The sequence below is a fragment of the Trichosurus vulpecula genome, chromosome X (assembly GCF_011100635.1).
Source record: "Trichosurus vulpecula isolate mTriVul1 chromosome X, mTriVul1.pri, whole genome shotgun sequence".
Taxonomy (NCBI): Eukaryota; Metazoa; Chordata; class Mammalia; order Diprotodontia; family Phalangeridae; genus Trichosurus; species Trichosurus vulpecula.
Window position 1 is genome coordinate 48,885,133 of NC_050582.1, and position 26,381 is coordinate 48,911,513.

The 26,381-nt window shown below is 37.7% G+C and overlaps 1 protein-coding gene across 5 annotated transcripts in view; it reads left to right on the forward strand.

The window, feature by feature from the left end:
* Nucleotides 1–26,381, forward strand: part of TENM1 (teneurin transmembrane protein 1) — a 448,583-nt gene that overhangs the window by 10,704 nt on the left and 411,498 nt on the right. For 3 of the 5 annotated variants that reach the window (XM_036739968.1, XM_036739972.1, XM_036739969.1), the window contains exon 2: nucleotides 20,062–20,101. The exons of the other annotated variants lie outside the window; for them this stretch is intronic. In XM_036739968.1, the coding sequence (XP_036595863.1) occupies nucleotides 20,062–20,101 (40 nt within the window). The remainder of the gene's footprint in view (nucleotides 1–20,061; nucleotides 20,102–26,381) is intronic. 5 annotated transcript variants of the gene reach the window in all.

Below are 26,381 nucleotides of genomic sequence, written 5' to 3' on the forward strand. Positions count from 1 at the left end.
GATAATAGTTCTAGTGTACTCTGCTATGATCAAGCCATATTTGTATTGTTGTGCTGAGTTCTGGGTGACACGTTTTTGGGGAAGGGTATTGATAATTACCTAATAGAGGATGACCAGGATGGTAAAGGACCATCATGCCATATGATAATTAGATGAAGGAACCCAGAAAAGAAAAGACTTGGAGAGCGGGTTGGAAGGGGGTGACATGATCGATATCTTCTGCTATATTGAGGGGATGTTTTAATCTTCATGAAAAGGCCCATCTACAATAGATACCTCCATTTTCTCTCCTCTTCTTAACCACTTACATTCTGGCTTCCAAACTTATTCCACCAAAATGGCCTCTCCAAAGTTACAGGAGATCTCTCAGTTGCCAAATCCAGTGACCGTCTCTCAGTCCTCATTCTCTTTGACTTCTCTGCAGCCTATGACACTGTTGATTAACCTCTCTTCCTTGATACTCTCGTCAAGTTTTCAGAACACCACTCTCTCCTGGTTCTCCTCCTAACTGCTCCTTCTTGGACTCTTTTGCTGGATTCTTATCTAGATCATGCCTTTCAACCATAGGTATCCCACAGGATTCTGTCCTTGGCCCACTTCTCATCTCCCACTGTACTATTTCATTTGGTAATCTCATCAGTTCCCATGGATTTAATTATCATCTCCATGCTAATGATTCTTAAAATTACTCATTCTGTCCTAACCTCTCTGCTGACTTCCAGTGTTGAATATCCAGCTGTCTTTCAGCCATCTCAAACTGAATGTTCAGTAGACATCTTACACTAACCATGTACAAAATAGAACTCATTCTCTTTCCCCTCAACTTCTCCCCCTGCCTCAATTTCCCTATTACTGTAGAGAGCAACACCATCTTCACAGTCCCTCATGCTCCCAACCTAAGAGTCATCCTGGATTCCTTACTATCTGTCATCCCCCATATCCAAGATGTTGCCAAGACCTGCTGATTTTACCCATGCAGCGTCTCTCATGTGCATTCCCTTCTCTTCTCTGACACTGCCACCACTCTAGTGCAGGTTCTCATCACCTCATGCTTGGACTATAGCAATAGTCTGCTGGTGGGTCTGCCTACTTCAGGTTTCTCCACTCTGCAATCTATTCTTCATTCAGCCACCAAAGTGATTTTCCTAAAGCACAGGACCAAACAAGCCAGTCTCTCTCTCTCTCTCTTTCCCTCCCTCCCTCCCTCCCTCTCTCTCTCTCTCTCTCTCTCTCTCTCTTAGACACACACACTCACACACTCAGATATACTCTCTCACATACTCACTCAATAAACTCCAGTGGTTCCCTATGACCTCCAGGATCACATTACAAGTCCTCTGTTCAGTATTCAAAGCCCTTCCTACCTCTCCAGTCTTTTGATCTGGCTATTTCCCATGCCTGGAATGCTTCCCTTCCTCATCTTTACCTATGGGCTTCCTTCAAGTCCCAACTAAAATCCCATCTTCTTCAATAAGCCTTTCCCAACCCACCTTAATTTTAATACCTTCCTTCTATTGACTATTTCCCATTTATCTCCTATATGCCTTGTCTGTACATATTTGCTCGTTGTGTCCACCATTAGATTGCGATTTCCTTGAGGGCAGGTACTGTCTTTTGCCTCTTAACACAGTGCTTGGCACATAGTTGGCACTTAGTAAATGTTTATTGACTGACTGTATTTTATTTTCACCAGTAGAATAGAATAGCTCTTTGAGGATAGAGATGGCTTTATTTTTGTCTTTGTAGCCTCAGTGCTGAGACCAGAGCCTAGCATATAGGAGAAGCTCAGATAAATACTTGATTGATTCAGTACAGTGGCACACACTTTTCTCAAGCATACTTTTCTCATTGATAGCCTAATTAGATTTTTGTGGCCAGAGTCATTGAACAAGTTTAGCTCTTTCTTGGAATTTTAATGTATAGATCACTTATAACCTGTTGGCAGAAATTATTCAAGGAGGCCTTTTGTCTATTGAAACAGATTTTTTTTAAAAAAATGATTAAACCGCGAACATAGTGAGATCCCTTTTGTGCATTGTCTTCAGTCAAAATGTAAGCCCCTCAAGGGCAGGGACTGTCTTTGCTTTTGCTTATATTTGGGTCCCAAGAGATTAGCACAGAGATTGGCATTGCTAAATGCTGATTGCCTTGCTTTGTACTCCTGATATATTTCAGTCAGTTGTGAGATGGTAAAGACATAGTATACTGTGGATTGTAACTTGTAACAGCCTGTTTCCTACTAATACAGTCATTAAAGATGATCTCAATGTGTGTGGAGACGATTCTGATGTAATTTTTTTTATTGAAGGGAAAGTAAGCCTGTATGTTGATAGTGGTTCATGTTCTTCTAGTCTCCTCTTTTAAGAATTTCTGAGATGTGAGATTTTTCCCCCACACCATTAGTATCTTTCCTTTCTTCACTTAGTGTGTGGATCAGTCCCTCAGTCCCCTCGAAACTGTTACCTACAGCACAGTTCTATGCACACTTGTTGTAATTCAATTACTTCTCCCATATTTATTCTCTTCAATGCTTTTTCTACCTCCCCTATAAATGTAATCAGGACTATTATGCTAGTATCTGAGTGCTGTCTCTGTCTTTGATGGTGAAAAGTTTGTTGTAAAAATCTTTCCAGATCTTTAGCATTTTTTCTCTTAAGTTGTCATCATTCCAGATCCATCATTAAATGCTCTCAGGGTGACTTCTCTTATGCTTAGGTCTTTCCCCCCATGCTCCTTCAACTGTACCCTTAGGTATCACTCTGGGAAGAAGCCCCTATGGCGATGCTGCAGCCCGGTTGGTGCTCCTGCAGTGGCTACATTCAGGCGTAGGTACCGAAGACCCAGAAAGGAGAGTTCTTGGCCCCAATGTCATTAACATTATGAAATGGTTCAGCATCAGAAAATTACATCACTTAATCAGTGCAAATGACATTAAAGAAGAGGCATTGGCATCTGCTATATTGCTATAACCTAAGGAACACAGGGCTTTTCCCTATGTACCTTGCAGCTGAAACCTTCCATATGTATTGTCTTACCCTTTCAAATATGAGCCGTTTGAGAGCAGAGACTGGCTTTTCTATTTGTATCCTCAGCCCTTAGCACAGTGCTTTGCCCATAGTGAGCTCTTTATAAATGTTTATTCATTCATTCATTATTGGTGTGAGGCTTCTGTAGTCTTTGGCCTCTCCCTTCCTTTATTTCTCATCTATGATATTCAGTGTTTCTCACCACTTTGACCTTTCTTGAGGAATTTTTTTAGCCTTTGCATTGAAGTCATAGGAGTATCAAAATATAAGATGATTTAGTTTGGTGTATATAATCCAATCCATAAGATTTGTCTACTTTGGTTCTCTGCATGGTGTTGGTACATTGGCTGCAGTTCCTTTCATGGTCTTGGTGGAAATTCTTATCATGGGTGGTCCGGTACAAGGTAACCAGGTGTCTCATGAAATGTTTCCTGTTCTCTTTGGTTGTACATAAAGCCAACTCCACTAACTCTTTAGGTCATCTTAACCAAGGAGACTCAGATCTTCCTGAGTTCAAATGTGACCCACAGACACTTACTACCTCTGTGACCCTGGGCAAGTCATTTAACCCTGTTTGCCTCAGTTTCCTCATCTGTAAAATGAGCTGGAGAAGGACGTGGCAAGCCACTCCAGTATCTTTGCCAGGAAAACCCCAAATGGGATCAGGACGAGTTAGACACAACTGAAATGACAGAAGAACAACAAACCAAGGAGAACCTTGTGAGCAGTTGTTCAATTGAGCTTTGACTTCTTTCTTCTGGCTTCATTTATAGCAAGAGTGTCAAGATTAATATGGTTTGTCAAATTAGTCATTGGTCAGGAATCTCCCTTTTAGAGTGTCAACAGCTAAGTGGAAGTTTATAGAATGTTTAAAAATTTAGTGATTCTTACCATCATCTGTCCTCTGTCCTGTCCCTTTGCCACCATCACTTCAGAAGAGGAAAAGGGTTGCCCAGGACTGGGAGTTGTTATGTAGCTGTTCTTGTTGAATTGGTTTCTGGGCCAAATAATTTATTCTCCAAGTGAGCAACCTACTGATGATGAGCCTCTTCGTATTTAAATTGGTCCTGAGAAAATAGAGTCATTCTATCTCTGGGACTATACTACTACCATTCTAGAAACTTTGCCTTAATGGAAAATTATTTGTATTCTTTTGAAGATAAAAAGTGGCAAGTAACAAGTGGCATGTAAATATAAGTCTTAATATAGTGTGTTTTCTGTTGATCAAGAAACCTTTGACATATCCTTGCTATGGAATTATCCCTGTTCCAGGTGAAGTATCCTAAACTTTGTAGGGCATTCAAGAGAAATATAGTACATAATAAATACATATGGCCATTTCCACCCTTGGCACTTCCTGGCCATTCTGTTTATCTTGCAGTGGAATTCTTCTATATGTTCCCTCTCCCAATTTGAATGAGAGTTCCGTGAGAGCAAAGACTGTCTTGGTCTTTTCTATTTTTATCTTCTGTGAAGTCTTAAAGTCTGTGCTTGGAACAGAGTAAGGGCTTAATAAATTATTTTTCATTAATGTGTTAATAACTCTGCCTTTGAGGAGTATACATTTGAATTGGAGAGACAGCCAGACAATTGTAATCATTTGAAACTTCTGCCTTCTATTACAGCTAAACTAGGAGTTCTCTCTGAGGAAGTTATATGAAAACCCTTGCCATTGTCTTATCCTGAGCAGTTCATTACTTCCAAAGCTGTCTGAAGGATTCTCTTGAGCTAGTGTCACACATGATAGAGCTTACTCCAAAACTTGAGGCCTAGATTGTGGTTAATATTTCTTGCTCTCTTTTCCTAAACCTGCTGTTTTTTTTATCCTTGCAGCAGCCTCTTTAAGGTAGAGATGGAATTTCAACCACCCAGGAGCCCTATTTTTTCACAGATTGCTAGGCATTTCATTCCATGTCTGTTGTCGAGAAATTTTACAAGGAAAGGAAGTTCTGATAGAGACCACAACACCATAGAAATTCACCAGTAATGCTTCCCCTTGCTTCTGTAACATACACCAGTGAAGCACGTAATATACAATGGATTAGCAATAAATATACCACCACTGTCATGCACATGTGGGACAAATGGCCGTCCTGAGTTTCCTGGGTGATGTCAGATTGTTATTCCCCCAAGACCTTTTCTCTTCCTTCAGATATTCAACCATGTGGAGCCATTCATTTGTATTCATTTATTTATTTTCTTTTCCTGTTTGTTTTTCCCTAGCAGTATAAGTTAAACAGGACACTTCCATGGCAATGATAACAGTTCCTCAGGAACCATCCAAATGTCAAAGGAAGTATGTGGAACAATGCAATGACTTGGTAATAGCTTTGGCAGGAGCCCTGCTGTATAAATGACATAATAACGGCTCTGCTGGACCCATCAGACATGTATAAGACACTGCAGTTGACTTTGGAATGGTTCCTTTGGAGATGTTACACCATCAAAGGAAGTATGTAAGTCATTGGAATTGCTGTAGGTGGAGGCAATGCTTCTGCAGTTGTTTTCATTTGTAGGGATATTATAGCAATCTGCATGGCATAAGGAAGCTAGGACCTGGACAAGTCTGGAGGGTTTTTTTTTCCTTTTCTGTCATACAAGATATTTAAATCTATTTCTGCCTTCTCTGTGTTGTTGTCATGCCCAGAAACCTAATAATCAAGTGCTTGAAAGTAAGGCTTTTTTACAACTTTAATATTGAAATAAAAAATGTTATCTGCCGTGTATGAAAATGTGTACCTATCTAATGTACATGTGTGCATGTGAATGAGTATTATCTAAGTACATAGTTCAGTGAATATATTGTGATGCAGGAGAAACTCCCAAGTGAGAAAATGAAATAAGTGCAGGACAGGTGAAGGTTAAAAAGAAACAAACTTCTAGGTGTGTGGGGCTGCCCATTCCATTGGGGTGTTACTACCTACACAGGTGACTTCTGTGCATATTTAGTAGTATCATGACATCTAGGAAACATTGAAGCATCGTCCAGAGACCCTTTACCCGTAGACACGAAGGAGCTTCAACGTGGTGAGTGAATGTGGCTTGACTTGAAGAATTCACCTAGAATCAGTGGTGGGGAACCTGCAGCCTCGAGACCACATGTGGCCTTCTAGGTCCTTGAGTGTGGCCTTTTGACTGAGTCCAAGTTTGACAGAACAAATCCTTTTATTAAGGGGATTTGTTCTGTGCAGTTGGGATTCAGTCAAAGGGCCACCCCTGAGTCCTAGATACCCAACTAGAGTACAAGTGCTGATGATGGCTCTCTACCATGTGGGTACATTTATTAAGCATCTGCTATGTACTAGGCACTGTACCAAGCATTTTACAAATATTTTCTCATTTCATCTTCACAACAATCCTTGGAAAGCAGGTGACATTTTTATTCCCATTTTACAGTTGAGTAAATTGAGGTAGGCAGTGGTTAAGTGACTTGCCCAGGATCACAGCAGCTAAGTCTCTGAGGCTAGATTTGAATTCAGATTTTCCTGATTCCAGGCCAAGTGCTTTATCTACTCCACCACATCCCAGTGGGGATGGGTTTAAGGTAAATCCTCCATACTCTTACCTTGTCCAACCTATATGATTTCAGCAGAAGGGCAGTATGGGATCATACTGGGCAATATAATATCACTATGAACTTTTCACTTATTTAATGCTATCTTCTTCAAGTTTACTTTGAAGATGGATGGCTGTTGGGAAATACCATATCCTGGGGGGAAGTTGGGATAAAACTTCACTCCCATTGCTTATTTAGGAATCATGGAGATGAGATATTTAACTGATTTCATGGGCATTCCCTCTTTTACATTTCCCTAATTTGTTTGTTTTGCAGTGATGTTGCTAACTGCATTATAATCAAAACCTCACTGTCAATGTAATTGATGATCATTTATGACATTTATAGCATTAATGTCTAAGGAACAGCTCCCTGTAATATTGTACATATCATGGAGTAACCTTCTTCACTTCTAACATTGATCAGTTGTGTGACCTTGGGTCAATAACTTCCATCTCTCTGAATATTCATTTCCTTGTCTCTACAGTAGCATAGTAAGGCCTACCTTCCGTGGTTGTTGGACTCAAATGAGATGATGTATATAAAATGCTTTATAAACCTTGAAGTGTTATATGGATGTCAGCTCTTATAACTATTATCATCACCTAACCTCATCTTTTTCACAGAACACTTTTCCAGCATAAGAGGAGGTATGCCTATTACTTACATTTGCATTGTGTAGATTCAGTATAAGAGAAAGTCATGCTACTTTATTATTATTACACCATGGACTTGGGTTTCTGACAATTTAAAGACTGTTTTCCATTTCATCTTTGGACTGCCAAGAACCAAGCACAGTACCTGGTGCACAGAAGATACCTAATGAATGCTTGTTGAATAAATTGAAAGAATGAATTGAAGAAGTTGGGACATTTTGGAATCTTTTTTCATTAGCATCAAGAATGTGTACAATATAATTAATAGCTTGCACTAGGATTCAGTTTTTGAGGTACAGAAAAAATTCAATTCTTCTTTTATGGTGATAGTAGCCATTTTCCTCTTTGGCAACAGAAAAGAAGTGGTGAACTCAATTTGAGTCCCTATTTTGTTTCTTTTTTATGAGTGGAAGGGCAGGGCCAAGAGGTATTCTTTTGAACTGAATATGAGTTGCCCTACACAAAGAATTTATACCTGATTGGCCTAATAGCCAACCAACTGATGAGTAACATATTTATTTCTAGCTAGACTGGTTCTTAGGCAATCTTCACCAGAAACATCCTCAAAGCCTTTCCAGTCTGGTTGTATCTGCCATAGACTGCGTTTGATAGCAGAGCATTTAAGAAGCCAGGGTTACCTGTAGATCATAGTGAGACACTGGCACGTTGAAATGTTATGTTGAAAATTCAAAAGTATTTTAAACACATACAAAGGACAATAAAATAGTTTCACTGGTACACGTACTTTCCTTAACTCTCATGACTTATTGCTTCATTCGGCATGTATTCTTTTTTTCTATGTTTCTTCTGAAAAGAAAAAAGAATTCTTGAAGATAATGAAATTTACGCCTTTGCAGTACTGTTAAGTCACATGAACAGTCTGGATTTATAAAATTAGGGTTGGAAATCTGCAGTTCCATAATGGCCAGAATATGTTTTCTCTTGCTAGTTTGGAAGCACTCTACTGGGAGAACAAGTTCTTGTCTGCAGAGAAAAGCTTGGTTTGAAAATGTTACTATCCAGTGGACACATCGTTTTATATCTCAAAGTTGGCTGCCAAAAGCAGCAGTTAGAAAAGCAGAAAGACAGCTGCAAATTTTAAACCTTTGATGTAATGTATACCATACTATTTTCTTTTGGAAGCAGATAATATGCTCTTGTCACTTAACAATTTCAGCAGTGTACACATAATGGTTTCCATGAACAAATGGCTGGATTATGCTAAGTGGCTGATTTGAAATAGTGTTTTCCTTATTCATCCAGAGTCCATATTCTTCTCTTTTTGTTCTCAGTTTTATGACCGATGTCATCTGGAAATTTCTATTTAAGTAATTTTCATTTATTTTGATGTTAGGGGAAGTACAGAAACAGTTTGGTTGAAATAGTTTATCCCTTGTTTTTATTGTTCCTTGGCAAGTTTACACATGCTGAAATGATTCTTCAGGGGCTAGAGAGAGACTGCACTTGGAGAAGTCCTGCAGCTCAGAAGTCATTCGTAACTTTTCAGTACAAATATCTGCTCCTTCCATTCAAAGAAGACGACCTCCCCCATTACCACAAGCCCCAGGAATCTGGGTTGTTAAATAGCAACATGAATAGATAACAAATTTGGGGGAGTCAACAGTAGGGGGGTCCCATAAGAAATTCCAACCCCTTTGTGTGTAAAATCCATAAAAATTATAATACTAAGCAATTTCTTTGTGCATGTGTTTACACAAATAGTTCAGCTAGTTAACTGCACTGGTGAATTAATTCAGATTCAGCCGATTTGTTTTTGACCAAGGATTTGTATAAGGAAATCCACTTACCTTCACTGAGTGATTTGATTAGTAAAGTTAGGTCAAACAAACAAAAAATCACTTCATTCCAAACCTAAATAAAATAGCAAATATGCCTTGTCAAACCAAGGGTTTGTCCCTCTTTTTAAATTGACTGACAATCCTGTTTTGTTTTATGGATATGGCTTCATTTGATATGCCCAGTTGTTGTATGTGTATATACAGTGTTAGTCAGAAATTAGTCACTCTTGTAGTCATATCTGTATCACTGGAGGGAATATTCTCATTAGTGAGATAATTAACTGCCTTGGGCAGTCATACTCACAAGTAAGAATTGACCCATCCACACTGACCCATTCTCTGCAATTCTGGTCAGTGTCTTCTCATAAGTCCACTATAGAACAGCAAATGGAAATGTAAGTCTGGAGATCAGAGGAGAGTTTAGGGTTAGATAAGTTGATCTGAGAGATATCAGCATAGAGATAATAAGCAACACCAAAGGAGCTAATGAGAGGGGAAATAGTAGAGAGGGAGAAGAGAAGAGGGCCAAGATCAGAGCCCTAGGGGATGCTCAAGGGTAGTGGCCCTGACCTGTATGAAGATCCAGGAAAGGAGACTGAGAAGGATTGGTCAGACAGGTAGGAGGAGAACCAGTATAGAGTGGTGTCACAGAAAGAAGGTGATCTGTGTCAAAGCTGCAGAGAAGTCAAGGATTAGCGTTGAAAATGACCGTTGAATTTTGCAATTAAGAAATCCTTAGGAACTTGTAGAGGGAGGATTTTTGACCGAATGTGTTTGGAAGCCAGACTGTGGAGAATTAAAAAGAGTGAGAAGAAAGAAATTGGAAGTAGTTATGGTAGGCGGACTTTTCAAGGAGTTCAGCCACAAAAAGGAGAAGACATATGCAACAATAGCTAGTGAAAATGGACAGATCAAATGAGGGTGTCCAAAATAGAAATCATTATCCTTCCACTCGGCCCCTATGTTCTTTACTCTCCTATTACTGTCAAGGACATCACTGTCCTTCTAGTCACCCAGGTTAAAAGCCTTGGTGTCATCCTAGATTCCTCTCTCTTGCTCACACCATACATCTAAACGATTGCTAAAACTTATAATTTCTGCCTCTGCAGCATCTCTTCTGAACATTTCCTTCCCTCTACTGAAATAGATACCATTTGAGTTCAGGCCTTTATTACCTCTTGCTGGACTGTTGTGATAGTCTTCCAATATGTCTCTCTGCCTCAAATGTTTCCTCTCTCCAATCTATCTTCCGCACAGTTGTCAAAGGGAATTTCTTTAGGCAGTTTTCAGAGGAAGATATCCAACTTATCAATAGCCATATTTTTTAAAAATGCTAAATAACTAATAAGTAGAGAAATAAAAATTAAAGCCACTATGAAATATTATCTCATACCCATCAGATTGGCAAAGTTGGGGAGGAAGTATGGATATGCTAGAGAGACTATAGGAAAACATTAATGCACTGTAGGTAGAACTGTGATCTGGTCCAGCATTTTGGAACTATGCCCCAAAATCTATTTAGCTGTGTATACTGTTTGACCCAGCAATACCATCCCTTTTTGTGGTTGTTCAGTTGTTTTAGTCATATTTGTCCAATACTTCGTGACCCCACTTGGTGTTTTCTTGGCCTCTGCCAAGTGGTTTTCCATTTCCTTACCACTCCATACTGGAATGGTTTTACGTTTCCTTCTCCAGCTCATTTTACAGATGAGTAAACTGAGGTGAACAGGGTGAAGTGACTTGCCCAGGGTCACACAGCTAGTAAGTGTCTGAGGCCAGATTCGAACTCAGGTCTTCCTGACTCCAGGCCCAGCACTTTATCCACTATACCACCTAACTCCCCTATAGAACAAAGAGATAAATGGAAAAGGAAAATAACCCATTTGTACAAAAATATTCATAGAAACTTTTTGTAGTGGCAAAGTCTTGGAGACCGAGGGGGTTTAACTATAACTTAGAGGTTTGACTATTGGCTAAACAGGTTGTGGTATGGAATAATGGAATACTGTGCTGTAAAAATGATGAAAGAGATGGCTTGAAACCTAGGAAGACTTGCATGAACTAATACAGACTGAGGTGAACAGAACCAGGAGCATAATTTCTACAATAACAGCAGTGTTTTAAAGATGAACAACTTTGAATTGCTTGAGCACTCTGATCACACAGTGAGTATCCACTATTCCAGAGGACTATGTGGTGCCACTTCCAGGTAGAGAAGTGATTGACTCTATGTGAACTGAGGCTTTATTTTTTTTTGACACAGCCAGTGTGGGAATTTTTGCTTGACTATATATTCACAATGGGAGGGTTGGTTTTCCTTGCTTTCTTACAAAAGGGGGTGGGAGAGTGCAGTGAGGTAGAGAGAATGTGAACTTGCAAATAAAATAAAATTGAACTAAAAAATAATAAAGTGGATTTTACCTCATCACTTAATAAACATTCTGTTGCCTACAGGATCAAATATAAAATGATCTTTTTAATATTTAAAACTCTTCACAACCTAGTCACTTCCTGCCTTGCCAGTCCTCTTCCACTCTGATCCACATACTCCAGGAGGCTTTTCCTGTTTTCTCCTAGCTGCTGGGACCATCGCCTCCAAAGTTAAATTCTATAGACCCTGTATTTATTTTGTTTGATCTGATATATCTGTGTTGTCTCCCCCATGGGAGTGTAAGCTACTCGTGGGCAGGGACTGTTTTTGTTTTTCATTGTATCCCCAGTACTTAACACAGTGCCTGGCACATAGTGTTGAACAAATGCTTGTTGATTGATTCTTGACCTCTTTCTAGCATCTCATAATGTTGACCATCCCCTTCCTTGCATATGCTCTTTCTTCCTTGGATCTGTATGACACTGCTGTGTCATGGTTCTTTTCCTGTCAGGCCCTTCTTTCTCACTCATTCTCTCCACAAGTTCATCATCCATGTCTTGCTCCCAGTAGCAGAGTATCCTTCAAGGCTCTATACACATCTCTTTGCACTCTATCCTTAAATGATTATGTGGGCTCCCATGGTTTCAGTCATCATCTCTATATAGGTGATTCCCAAATCTAAATAGCTTTCATCTCTCCTCTCCTGGATTCCGGTTACACATCTCCATATCACCTGTAAATGTATCAAATTTTATGTACCCAGAGCAATACTCTTTATATTTTGCCCTAAACCCATCTCTCATCTAAACATCTCTATTTCTACCAAGAGTACCATTATTCTTCTAATCATCTTGGTTTGCAGCCTAGGAGTCATCCCTCACCCCCATCTCCACTTATTCCTGAAATCTGGTCTCTTAAATCTCACCATCACCTTTGGCCTGAACTATTGAAAAGGACTTCTAATTAGTCTCTGCACCCAAATTCCCCCCTCTTTAATCTGTCTTCCATATAAGTTCAAAAATGTAATTCCTGGAGCATAGGTCTGTCATGCCTGTGTTCAAGAAACATCAGTGGCTTTCCATTTCCTTGAAGATAAAGTACAAGTGTCTCTATTTAGTTTTTAAAGCCCTTCACTGTTTGGTTCCATCCAGCATAAGTTTGCAAGTTGATTACTCCTTCTCACATAATCTAAGACCCAGTCAAACTGGCCTTGCCATTTCCCCATATATGACATTGCGTTTCCTATCTCCATGTTTTTGCACTGGAGCACCTCCCCCCACCGGCCCTGTGCCTGGAATATTCTCCTTCCATAACTCTACTGCTTGGAAGCAGAGGTGTCTATACCTTCTACCTCTCTTTGAGGCTCTGCTCGAGAGCCAGCTTTCCTGATAGTCCAAGTTGTTGGTGCCCTATTCCCAGGTCATGTCGTATCTTATTAGTAGAACGTCAGTTCCTCGAGGGCAAGAACTGTCTCAATTTTTATATGCCTAGTGCCTAGCACAATCACCATATAATAAATACTTAATAAATACTGTTTTTTTCCTTTTGGGCTAGACTTGTGATTTTATTGTTCTAGGTATTCCCAGTGAGGAAATGCTCTCTTCCAGTACGCTCATATAGGTTGGCGCCTGCTCCACACCTTATGCTTTGAGTGCCTGGCACACTAAGAAGTTAAATAATTCTTTTTAAAAAAAGTAATTCATCTTGCCTCAAACAGCCAGTATAGTAAGTGTTATTATAGTATATGGCAAAGTTTAAACCCTTTTCTTTATGCTCTGAGTACTGTTTTCTGTGAAACATGCTACATTGCTCCTCACACAGTATATGCGTGTGTGTGTGTGTGTGTGTGTGTGTGTGTGTGTGTGTGTAGTGCCTACATTATGTATTTGTTTGGTCTTGCTTGGGATTTCATCAATATAGAACACTCCCAGAGTCAAATCTTCCTCTGTGAATGGTGACCAGTAATTCATCTATGACTTTATAATCTAAGACAGTTGCCCAGGGAACTGAAAGATTAAATGACTTGCCCAGAGTCAGAGGCAGAATGAGAACCCAATTCTTCCTGACTCAAAGGCCAGCCTCTTATCCATGATGACATTGTATCCGTGATAGACAGACAGACAGATATGCATGTATATGTAAATATAATATATATGTATATTCTACATGTATACATGGTATGCATGTATACATCTATGTGCATACCTAACATATTAACATATAGCTACATACGTATGTGTACGTGTTTCTCATATGTGGATCACTTTGATTATAATTTCCTTTTAAAGAAAGTGAAGACCCAGAATGAATATTTTGGCCATTGTTTACTACGGTCTCCAACCCTGAGCCTGTAAGACTTAAAATAAAGGAATATCTTGTTTTTCAACAAGTTCAGTTTCAGTTGTTCCAGATTGAATTAGTGTAAATAAAATAGAAAGAAGGGCCCTAGCAAATCAATACTGCATTGGTAGTAAACTGGAAAATACTGACAAATTATCCTTTTAGGGCTTAGCGAGGTTTAATCTAAACATCGTTTTCTCCTGACAGTATGTGAGAGAAGAGGGTAATTTATTACACAATCCTGATATGGATGAGAAAAGACTGCTGTTTGTTCTTCAGCACTCTGACTTGTTCTCTTTCAACCACTTCAATTTCTGGTTTGCACCAGGAAATGATTCTCAAATACTGTGCTTTTACTTCTTGAAGCTTTAATACCACAGCATTTCTTCCTCATTGTGGTACATTTGGATACTCAGTAATTTGTGTTAAAATGCTGTGTTGAGATATAGGTTTACCTCACTCTACAGAAAAGATGCATTCCTAAACAGCTCTATGTAAATTGAATTTATGTGTAAGGGGGTGAAAGCCCAATCCTGATGACTATACAGTGGCTTCTGCCTTTGACTGCTTCAGTTTTCCATGTTGAAGGTAGACAGGAAAGAGTCATGAAATATCTGCACATGCTTTAAGTCAAAATCAGTTTTTCAAGAAAATTTTGGCGAATCTTTTTTTTATAATGAGAGTAATTATTCTTTAAAATTCTTTTGTTCCTGCAATTTTGGATTTGTGTATATTGAAGTCATAATACAAGAAGACCATATTATAAAACTAGTTCTTCTTCCTTAGCAAAGGAAAGTTAGGATTCTTTCTGAAGCTTTTTAATTTTTTAGTCAAATGTCTCTCATTCTATGTGACTGACAATGAATAAAGAGAAGTGGAAAAGAAATAAGCCTTAGCAACTTGGCTATCTTTATAACTTTGGGGGTTTATGTAATATTTTCCAAAATAGATAAAAGGAAAAAGTTTTCCACTTTACTTGAGTGATACGGATTTAGGTAAAATAGATCATACTTGCTTTAGTCAGCAACTTTTGCTAAAAAGTATAATATTTGTTACATCATTTTAAATTACATGCTTACATTTATCCAAATTATAATGGGAAAGAATATTACCTAAATGTTAAATTTCAGCTCCAGTACCATCTAATGGGGTTTCACATTTGGTGGATCCTCTACTTCTCCCCACTACTATCACCATTGGTTAACTTATAGGAGGACATAGATCAAACAAGAGTCATATAGGATGGACAGCAATGTCCAGCACTGGAAAGAATGCCCCCATGGATGAGATCAGAAATCCACTGGGGTAGTAACACATAAAACAGTAGTGTGTGCCCAATTACCCAACCGATGATGTTTGTAGTCAGATGCATTGATGGAGTATAAGGTAGTGATCCGTTATTTTCTCTATAGTATGCTTAGCACTGATAATGACTCCTATTTCTGCAGGACTTAAGTCCTACAAAGCATTTTCCTTCAAAACAACCCTGTCAAATAGGTAGGTGAAGCATTGTTTAACCCTATTTTACAGATGAGGAAATGCAGCTCAAAACACTTAAATGATTTGTCAAGGTCACAAATCTCATGTCAAGGCAGGGATTTACAAATCCAGTGCTCTTGTTCTTACATGATACTGTCTCCTATGTTTACTTAAGTGGAATATTTACAAACATTTTGACACATGGACATCAGAAACCAAAAGACTGTAGAGCAGTCAAGGTAAGGTGAAATTGATTATCAGGAGTCATTCACAATGGGAGCAGAAAAGAGGAGTTTTAAAGAACTTTAAATTCAGTGAAGCTTGAATATAATGGTTCAAGTGAAAACAACCAAAAAGAAAGTGTCCTACTGTAGCTAAAACAAACAAAGGAAAAACCAAGAAAACAACAAAAACAAAAAAAGCCAGTCTTTAAAAGGTCGTGCTATGGAGATTCTATTGGAGCTATACTAGAAGGTGCTGGCTTGCAATGGTCAGAGAAAGTGTTTCCTCACTCTGGAATTCACATACCAAGGAAGCTATGGGTCCTGTCCCTATCCTGATCCATATTAAAGCTGGACACATTTTTGAATCTCTATGTACGACAATTAAAACTGTCGTGAAAAAACATTGCTATCAAAGGTATATCATTTTTACTAATAAGATATCAAAGTCAAATAATAGAATTGACACTTTAAACATAATTAACTGCAATTTATGAATTCATTTTACTTAATTTTATTATGGAATCTTGCCATTTGACAAGATCATGTTCAGTAACCAGTATTGCAGAGTACTCATTATTTGCAGGGGAGTCTCCTAAAATTTGGGGAAGTAAACAGATTTGCACCATTCCCTGAAGCTGCTATCACACAACTATCTGACCTAAACCTTAACGAAAATGTAAAAATCATTCTTGGAGACATCATCAGATTTTATACAACTCAACTAAATTGACCGTAGTATTATCAATACTCTCCTGCTTTCTAGGCAACTAATTGCCAGTCACAGGGAATCAGGTTGGAATCTTTGCTGGATGTCTTCCATCACAAAGCCATACATTTGGAAAGCATACCTCCATTGTATCCCTTGGCTTTTAATTTTATTATAATATAATATTATATTATTTAATCCAAGAGTTTTTGAATGAGTTATTTCTAATTTCGAATCTTCTGGGGAACCATGAATGGTATTGAAGCATAAGTGAGAGACACATAAAAAAGCTTTTAAAGAAGCATTTTAATTGACCAAATTGAATGTGTTGTGTATGTGTAATTAACAAGCAGTAAGAACAATGATATCTTATATTTTCTATATCTTTCAGTTACTTGTGAGATGTTAATTATGTGGTCAATTGTCAGATATCTCCTGTGAAAGCCTGCTTGTTCCCTCCAAATATCCTCATTAGGGATGTTTTCAATGTGTGTATAGTTGATAGTAATGAAGATTTTTGTATGAATAGCAGAGCAAGTATATTAGTCAATAGTTTTTGATATTCTCTGGGTTTCTTTTTTGCTGTATTAAGATATATCCAAGATTTTTTCCATGCCTTTCTTATTATCCTCTCCTTTAGATATATCACATTTCAACCTCTCAATGTCTTCACAATAGTATCACCTTTAGGATTGATCTCTTTTATATATACTTGGTCAGTATGGCTACTTCTACCATATTTCTTCTCCTTAGTGCTGTTTATAACTCCTTAATAAATACTTTGTACATGATTTTAGGACACAAGTGTAGTGGTTCCCCTATTCTTGATGGAGAAAGCAGTTTGTTAAAATGACTTTTGCAAATCTTTTCCATTTTTCTTCTGTTTGTAAGTGTCCTTCCATTTTCATCCTTGAACGTCTGTGGTATACTTAGTTGGATTTCTTGCTGAGCTTTCTTTAAACTGGTTTTACTCTCCACTAATTTCTCTCTGCTTAATGCCGTAGTACTCATAATCATCTATCGATCTGCTTTTTAGGACTTACAGACAAGTTTATATTCTGATCAAGTATTGCCTGTGGAAACAAAGGGCAAGTTATTTGGCACATCATTTATTTTCTGACTAAAGCGTTTGGGCTCCTTTTGTCTCCTTGTTATGGCAACTAATTTATATTGGTTAAATTTCTGACTGAAATTTCTGTATTCTGTTTTGATATCATTCTCTCGTCCTCTTCTCCTTTATTGTCAGTTATTCATTTAATTTCTGGTTTGATTGCTTAAATGCATTCTATCTTTTTCTCATTTTTATTATTTCTTTTTTAAAGCTCTGACTGTACACAGACAGCTGACTCGGGGTCAGCTCGCTCCCACATCAATAAAAAGTCTTTTCATGTCTGTTAAAATAAAATGATTTGATTATTTATGGTGCAATTTGATATTTACCTTGTCTTGCACCCACCAACTCCTTCTTAACAGAAAGCATTTGCGATTTAGAGGCATCCGTATACTGTGTAGTCTTCAAGTTCCCAGCTACTCTCGTTTCTTTTTCCTGAACTCTACTCTCCCATGTATTTCCATCTTTTCTTTTTCCTTGAAGTTGTCATATATAAGAGTAAATGTTGATTTGATTTGGTCTTAACTTCTTCATAGAATTTCACTACCATTTTGTCTTTAGCAACTGATGTTGGTGCACAAACTGCAGTTATTTTCATGGTCATTATGCTTCAGTCTGCACTCAGAGTTCATCACTTCTCTCTCTGTAGGCAGATAATATTTTCTATCATGATTCCTTTGGAATTGTTGCGGATCATTGTATTTGTCAAAGTAGCTAAGTCTTTCATCGTTGATTACTACTGTTGTTGCTAAGTCATTTTTCAGTCTTGTCCAACTCTTCATGACCCCATTTGAGGTTTTCTTGGCAAAGATGCTAGAGTGGTTTGCCATTTCATTCTCCAGCTCATTTTATACAGGAGAAACTGAGGCAAACTGGGTTAAGTGACTTGCCTAGGGTCACAGAGCTATTAATGTCTGAGGCCAGATTTGAACTCATGAAGATGAATCTTCCTGATTCTGGGCCCAGCACTCTGTCCACTATGCTACCTAGCTGCCCATGCTCATGACTGGGCCAAGCCAATAGTGCTGCCTAAATTAATTTACTTATTCAGTACTGTACCAAAGTACAAAAAATTATTTTATAGAACTATGAAAAATAATAATTCATCTGGAAGAACAAAATGTCAAGAATAACATGGGAATCAATGAAAAGAAATGTGAAGGAGCAGTGCCTGATTTCAAACTGTATTACAGAATGATAATCTTCAAAACAATCTAGTACTGGCTAAGAAATAGAGTGGTGGATCAGTGGAATAGATTACTAAATGACCATAGTAATTTATGTTTGATAAACCCACATATCTAAGCTGTGGGGACAGGAACTCACTATTTGACAAAAATTACTGGGAAACCTAGAAAGCTATTTAGCAAAAACTAAGTATAGACCAAGAGCTCACACTGTATACCAAAATAAAGTCAAAATCGGTATATACATGATTTAGACATAAAAGATGATATGAACTAATTGGGGAGCGTGGAAAATTTTCCCTCTCAGATCTCTAGATAAGGGAAGAAATTACCAAATAAAAGATAGAGAGCATCACAAGATGTAAAATGGATAATTTTGATTACATTGATATAAAAAGTTTTGTGAACAAACAAAACCAATGCAGTCAAGATTAGAAGCAGGAAACTAGGGGGAGGGATTTATATTAAATTTCTCAGACTAATGTCTAATTTCTCTAGTATATATAATTCAGTCAATTAGAAGGAATTAGAATATGAATCTTTTCCCAATTGATAAAAGATCAAATTATATGGACAGTTTTCAGATGAAGAAAAAATGCTCTAAATCATGGTTGACTAGAGAAAAGCAAATTAAAACAAGTCTAAGGTATGACCTCATACCTATCAGATTGTCTAACATGACAGAAAAGGAAAATGACAAATGCTGGTGCGGATATGGAAAAATTGGGACACTGATACACTATTGGTGGAGTTGCAAACTGATGGAAACATCCTTTAGAGCAATTTGAAACTGTGGCCAAAAGTCTATAAAATCATTCATGCCTTTTGACCCAGAAGTACCACTACTAGACCTGTGTTCCAAAGAGATCAAAGAAAAATGGAAAGGACCTATACATAGCAAAATATTTGTAGCAGCTCTTTTTGTGGTGGCAAAGAGTTGGAGATTTAAAGGATGCCCATCAATTGGGGAATGGTTGGAGAAGTTGTGGTATATGATTGTGGTGGAATACTGTTGTGCTATATGAAATGATGAGCAGGATGGTTTCAGAAAAAAGAACTGGGAAGACCTACATTAACTGATGCAAGATGAAGTGAGCAGAGCCATGAAAACACTGTAAACAGTAAAAGCAATATTGTATGATGATCAACTGTGAATTACTTAGCTATTCTCAACAATTCATTGTTCCCAGATAATTCTGAAGAACTTATGATGAAAAATGCTATCCACCTCCAAGGAAAGAATTAATGGAATCTAAATACAGATTGAAGCTTATTTTTTTACTTTATTTTTCTAGGGGTGTCCGTTTTCTTTCACAAAATGTCTAATGTGGAAGTATGTTTTGCATGACTTCACATGTGTAATCTATGTCACATCCCTTGCCTTCTGAATGAGGGAGAAAAGATGGATAGGAGGGAGAGAATTTGGAACTCAAAGTAAAAAAAAAGTTAAAAAAAATTACATATAATTGAAAAATACTTGATGAACTAAATAAAAATCTCAGGTAAAATTACTTTTAAAAAAAATAAACCTTTGAGGTAAGTACTCTTAGCATTTTTTTTGCAAATGAGGAAAATGAGGCCTGGCTGGTGTCATATAGATAGTAAGTATTTGAGGTGAAACCCAGGTCTTGTTCACTCAAAGCTCAGTACTATATTAGCTACTATATCATGTTGCATCCAGTAGCCAAAATGCCTTTGGCCCCTTCTAAAACTGTTTACCCTTTTTTCAGCTGGTGTTTTCTGAATTGCTTTTTTAAAAAAATTTCCTACTCCCTATAACATTTCAACATTGTTTTGGACCAGATAAGACTCTCTCCTCATCTATTAGCTAAGACAGTTAGTGACCCATACCCCCACACTTCTTGAATGGCACAGTTCACCATGTGATGAGGCCTTTGGGTATGATCCAAGGTGCTTAGATGACAGACACTTGGGGAATTCAACTTGATCCTTTGTCTTTTGTGTTACAGTTCAATTTAAACGCGACCTACTATGTTTACTGAAGCATTTCTTTGTGCTTTATTTCAAGTCCCACTCATTCCCCTCTTATTTGTTTTTGTTTCTTTCTTGGGGATTTTCTCCATGACATATTGTGATAAGGCCTTGATCATCCGTAAGCCTCTTCTTTTCTGAAAGAATCCCTTCTGGGGTTTTTTCCAGTGAATTTTTCCTTGATTGGACTCTTGAAACTTCACATTATATTGTGTTGTTTTTCTTCTGATAGAGCTTTCTGGATAGATTTTTTAAATTATCTTTATGTCATCTGTAGTGAAAAGAACACTGGACCCTGACTGAGGATAACTGGGATCTCATCCTTGCTCTGCTAACTAACTGTAACCCAGGGCAAGTCATTTAACCTCCCTGAGCCTCAGCTTCCTCATCTGTTTTCAGTAAACATTGATTTTGTGCCTACTATGTGCCAAGCTGCATACTAAGTGTTGGGATGCAGAGAAAACTAAAAGTTAGGTGCTAACCTTAGGGAGCTCACAGTCTACCAGGGAATGAAAGAGTTGGAAAGCCTGATGCTGCTGACCTGGAATGACCAATCTTGGCCACAGAAGATGAGATGAGGAAGTGCACCTCCCTCTTTTCATTAGAGAGTTGGGTGCAAAATGGTTATTGCAACACCAGAGGTACCTATTATATCAGTTTTTCATGAGTATTTTTCTTATTTCCAGGGGAGAATTGAACATGCCATGGGGACAAGGGGAAAGTATGTGGAAATTATTGTGGTGACAAAATAGAAGACATTAGTAACTGATTTAAATTTTTAAAAAGAGCTGCAAGTCATACTTTGATGATTGCTGAAGTCCTAATTATTATAGCCTAATAATATTCTATTGCATTCGTGTACTGCAGTTTGATTATCATTACTCAGTGGGCATACATTTTGTTACCAGTTTTTTGCTACCTCAAAAAATTCTGTTATGAGTATTTTCAGATATGTATATACATCTATACATATGTATTCATATATATGTGTATATATATATATATATACACATAGGTATATATACACATAGACTAATCTCTCTGAGTTCAAATCTGGCCTCAGACACTCACTAGCTGTGTGACCCTGGGCAAGTCACTTCACCCTGTTTGCCTCAGTTCCTCATCTATAAAATGAGCTGGAGAAGGAAATGGCAAACCACTCCAGTATCTTTGCCTAGAAAACACCAAATGGGATCAGGAAAAGTCAGACACGACTGAAACAGCTGAACAACAACATTTACTTTAAAGATACATCAAGAAAATAAAACACATTTTCCCCCCAGTACCTCAGTGGCACACTTTATCCTCTCTCACCTTGGGACTTTGGAAGAGTAGCCTTAGACTTAATACCATTTCTCCATGGTGTTGGTCCCAGAAAGGTCATATCCAAATGCTGCACTGAAACTGGGTCTTCAAGGTTGCTCTTTGGAGCATTAATACTGGGCTGGCTGCAGAACCCAGAATGGATCCAACTCTTCAACTCCTCAGATTTCCCAGACACCCTAAAGGCTTGCTCTACTGACTTTTCAGAATTTATAGTGTCATAGCCTTTAATTCCTTCACCAAAAAGCAAAGAACAAGAATGAAGGAAGCTCAAGGATGGAGGTTCATAATCATAAGGCCACATATTGACCTCAGATCCCAGTAAATACCTGGCATCAGGAGCAGAGATCCTGCAAGAGACCCAAAGCCAGCCTTAGCCTTTTGAACACTACAGAAATTTTAAGGGCCTAAAAGATTACTATCACTCCCTGTCTAGATGAAATTGAGGTAGTCTATTAGATATTCCTTTAACAGCTTAATGCTTGGATCCAGAGTATTAGATTCAACTTTCAGTGAAAGTAATAGATGGAAATACTCAAAGACAGCATATAAAATTTGTGCCTAGAACAAAGGAGAAGTGGTGGGGATTTTACATTCATTCCAATTTTAGATTGTCTTCCAGAATGAAGTCCCAATAAGCTGCTAGTGATGATCTATTTTGCATATACAGTGGGCAATACTCATTTGTTAATTCGAGTTCTTTTTCTTCCTCATGTACATGAACGAACTGTTCTAAAGTAACCCCCTGCTCCCTCATTTTCTTCCTTTCTCTCCTCTTCCCTTCCTTGTCTCTGTTGCTTTTCACTTTGTTTGTCATAATCCAGTGTTGTGAACAGATAGGAATCATAGGTGGAGGTGAAGGCAATAGAGAGAATAAGACAGCCTTTCCCAGTTCCTTTCCTCTTTATTTCAGACTCCATCCATTGAGATGGTTTGTTTTATGTTGTTCTTTTGTTGTGATTGTGAAAGCCAAGTGTGTATTTTGTCTTTATGTGTATATGTGTTGGTAACCAAAAATTGGCTCCTTAGCACTTAGTCAACAAGTGCCCTTGAATAATTTGGCTTTTTCCCCTGAACTAACTGAATGCTGTTTGTATGTTGGATTGGAGTAAGCTTGTCGGCCCCTTCACCTTGCTTCCCTTGCTTAAGCAGATCGAAAGAACCTGTGCTTTCCCAGTCAACCCCTTCACCTTGCTTAAGCAGATCGAAAGAACCTGTGCTTTCCCCAGCTTACCTTACACCCCCCCGCAGAGGTCGGATGGTTAAAAACAGCTTCTGTTGGAGCCAGAGGCTGCTACAGCCACAGCTACAGCCGAAGCTGAAGCAGGAGCTGCCGGTAGCAGAGCTGACCTACGTGAGAATTGAGGAGTGCTGAACAAGGACTTGAGGCCAGCGGGTAATCTTTTTACCATAGAGGGGAAGCATGTATATGATTTTGCTTTATACCATCATGCTTCTCTGTGGCCTCCTGGTTACTCTTGTGAGGCAGACTTATTGGGCCTGGAAGGTTTTGATCAAAATATCAAAATGGGGATGCTGGTTTGTGGGTTGGTTACTGTGGAGCCTAAATATATGCTTTGATTCTTCTGCCTCCTACTTTGAAGATTCCTTATATCTTGCGGTTCCAAACCTTTCAGACATGTATATGATCCTCTTTGAAATTATAAACTTTGCCCTCCTAATACATTTGGCGATGAGGATGGGATCAGTCATGTATCCTGAAACAGTATATCAAGAAGGAATCTAAAAAATCTCAACCACGTAAGGAGGTATAAAAGATATCTGCACCCTATAGCATATTGTTAGATGCCGTTTTCATACAATTGGCAATATCAAACTAGCCCTGGTCATACAATACCTTCTAATCGTGTAAAGTCTGTCTTTTACTTTCAGAGACTTATTCATGACCCTCATCCTGTTAATGGCAACCTTATTCTGTATGTCATTTCAACCTGTTTCACAAATTTCTTTTGGCATTGAGGAATTTAACGCTGTAGTCATCCATAAGGCAGGCTCAGGAGGAATATTTTTTATATGGGTTGTTTCTGAATAGCAACAAATGTCATTATCAGGGAAGAACAGTAAAGAAATTAATAAATCAAGGTCTAGTTTTCCTCCTATTTTATTGGACAGATGTGACCGAAAAAAAATGTTACTTTGTCTCTATTACACTTGACATTGCAGGAAAGTAATGTCTGAGACTGGATAGATGATCAAACAAGATAGGAACTTTAAAAAACACCACTGAGATCCATACTAAAATAAATTCATATAAATTTCCAACACTTATGAGATACAACAAATGCTTTTGCATTTAATCATGGACCCCCATGGCTTCAGTAACGTTATAACATCTTGAAAAAAATTAGTTTAGGTGAAGAGTCCTTAATCTGGAGTCAATGGACCCTCCTGGGATCTGCTGATAGATTTCAGGGAAAGTCTGTGAATTTGGATAGGAAAAAAATTTCATCTTTATTTTCACTAATTTCACTAAGGAAATTTACAATTTCCTTCCAATATGGATTTTTAAAGGGGGGGAGAGGTTTGTGACCCAAATACCTCTTTCTTAAGAAATATAAGTTAATCTAGGATTTCAATTAATGAACTTGCTCTTCATGTGAATATTAAGTCATATTTCTTTAGTTGCAATAAATTCTTTACATGTCCATTTATCAAACTTTAAAAGGATATGTTTATCTAATTTCACCTGAATTTTTCCATCTTGACAGACAATATAATAGAGTATGCAAAAACATATATTTTCTCTCTTATTGAGTATATTTGCTCTGATTGCCCTGGGTCAATCAATCTCACCATTCTGAAAGTCATTACTTAGACCCAAATCTATTTTCCATTATTTTGCTTAATGACACTTTAAAAATTCTGTTTTGTTTCGGTACATTCCAGTGCAATGATTTGTCCCCCCACTACTAGGATTGCGCTATGATGTACTTTGTACCTGGTAAATTTGTTTTTGTTAGAGTAATGGTGCTGTGGGCCCTGGGTTGGTGTTTATACTTATCGTTTAGCTTAGATAGATTCATATCCTTGCTTGGAAGTAAGAGCATTTAACTGAAGTCTTTTGTCTTTGTTTTTTAGTTGGCATATAAATCATGTCATGCCAGTGTGTCTGCATGGTCATCACATTCAGTTTTTAAACAACTATTCGAGTTTAGTAAAATAATCAAAATAACCTTTTTTCAGCATGATAATCAGTGACCAATTTGACTAAAACAGTTTATCTTTGTTAGATGACTTTAGACTTAAGATGAGTTTAATCATGTCTTATGTCCCAGCATTATTTCAGTGCTATGAAAACTTGCATAGATGATGTGTGGGGATCATAGCACGTGAGGCTGAGAGGCATAGCTCACAGGTTGAACGACAGAATCCACAAACATCTTACCAACATAGGGCGAAATAATATTTAGGTGACAGAGCATCCAAGCCCTTCCAGTATTGCAAAGTACCTCCTTGATGTTGAATAAGACTTTCTCCTGATCCAGCTCTCTGGGATTGTAGACCTTCCTAACAAAAGAGCTGAAAACCTGTGATTAGCCCAAGGCATCTCACACAAGAGAAATAACACTCTTTGTTAATGTATAAACCCCAGCAGCCTAAGATAATGCCAGCACATGTCAGGAGCTAAACAAAAATGAAGAAGCCAGTTGGAACATAGAGAGTGACCTTAGAAATCATTTAGTTCAACCCTATTGTTTCACAGATAAGGGATCAAAGGCCCAGAGAAATCAAGTGACTTGTCCAGCCTCATAGAGGAGGTGGTAGAGACTAAATTCAAACCCAGGTCCTTTGTCTTGAAAATTCAGTGTACTTTTCATTATATCATAGCAGCATATGGCAGCAGTAGCTCTAGTCAAGATATTTTTTAATAAAAAAATTCAGAGAGGCAGAAATATGAAACACACGCTTTATAGACAGCAGCCCAATAACAAATTGTTGCAATGGGAATTTGAAGAAAGAATTCAAATTTAAATGAAGAATAAATAATATCCTAAAGAATGAGTCAAAGAACAAATCTCACAAATAATCATATTGAAGAAAGTTAAAAGTTAGATAACGTACCAATGATGACAACTTATATTTACCAAAACTTTGGAGATGTGTCAAAGCAGGAAACTTTATCTGTAAAAATGTTTTGTCGAAAGAAGAGAGTGATGAATTAAGCAAGAAAGGGAAAAATGAAAATAAATAAATTTAATACCACCAAAGAAATGTGAAAGTAGAAATTCTGAAAATCAAAGGAGGTTTTAAAAATAAGGAAAAAACCTTATTGAGTGGATAAATAAAAGAGCTACTTTAAAAAAAAAACTACCTCTTAAGCCCCCTCTGAAAAAAAAGGACAACCAAATTGGCAAAATAAAATATGAGAAATTGAATTTCATAACAGATGAAGAGGAAATATGAGAAATAGAAACTATTCTACCCTCTTATATGCCAATAATAGTGAAAACTTTTTAAAATGGAGGGATATTTATTTTTTAAAATACCTATTTATTGGAGAGTATCTGGAAAAAAATTGGATTGTGTGAATTGGATTGAATAGTATTATGCCCTAAGAAACTGACAAATGTGAAGGATTCACAGAAATTT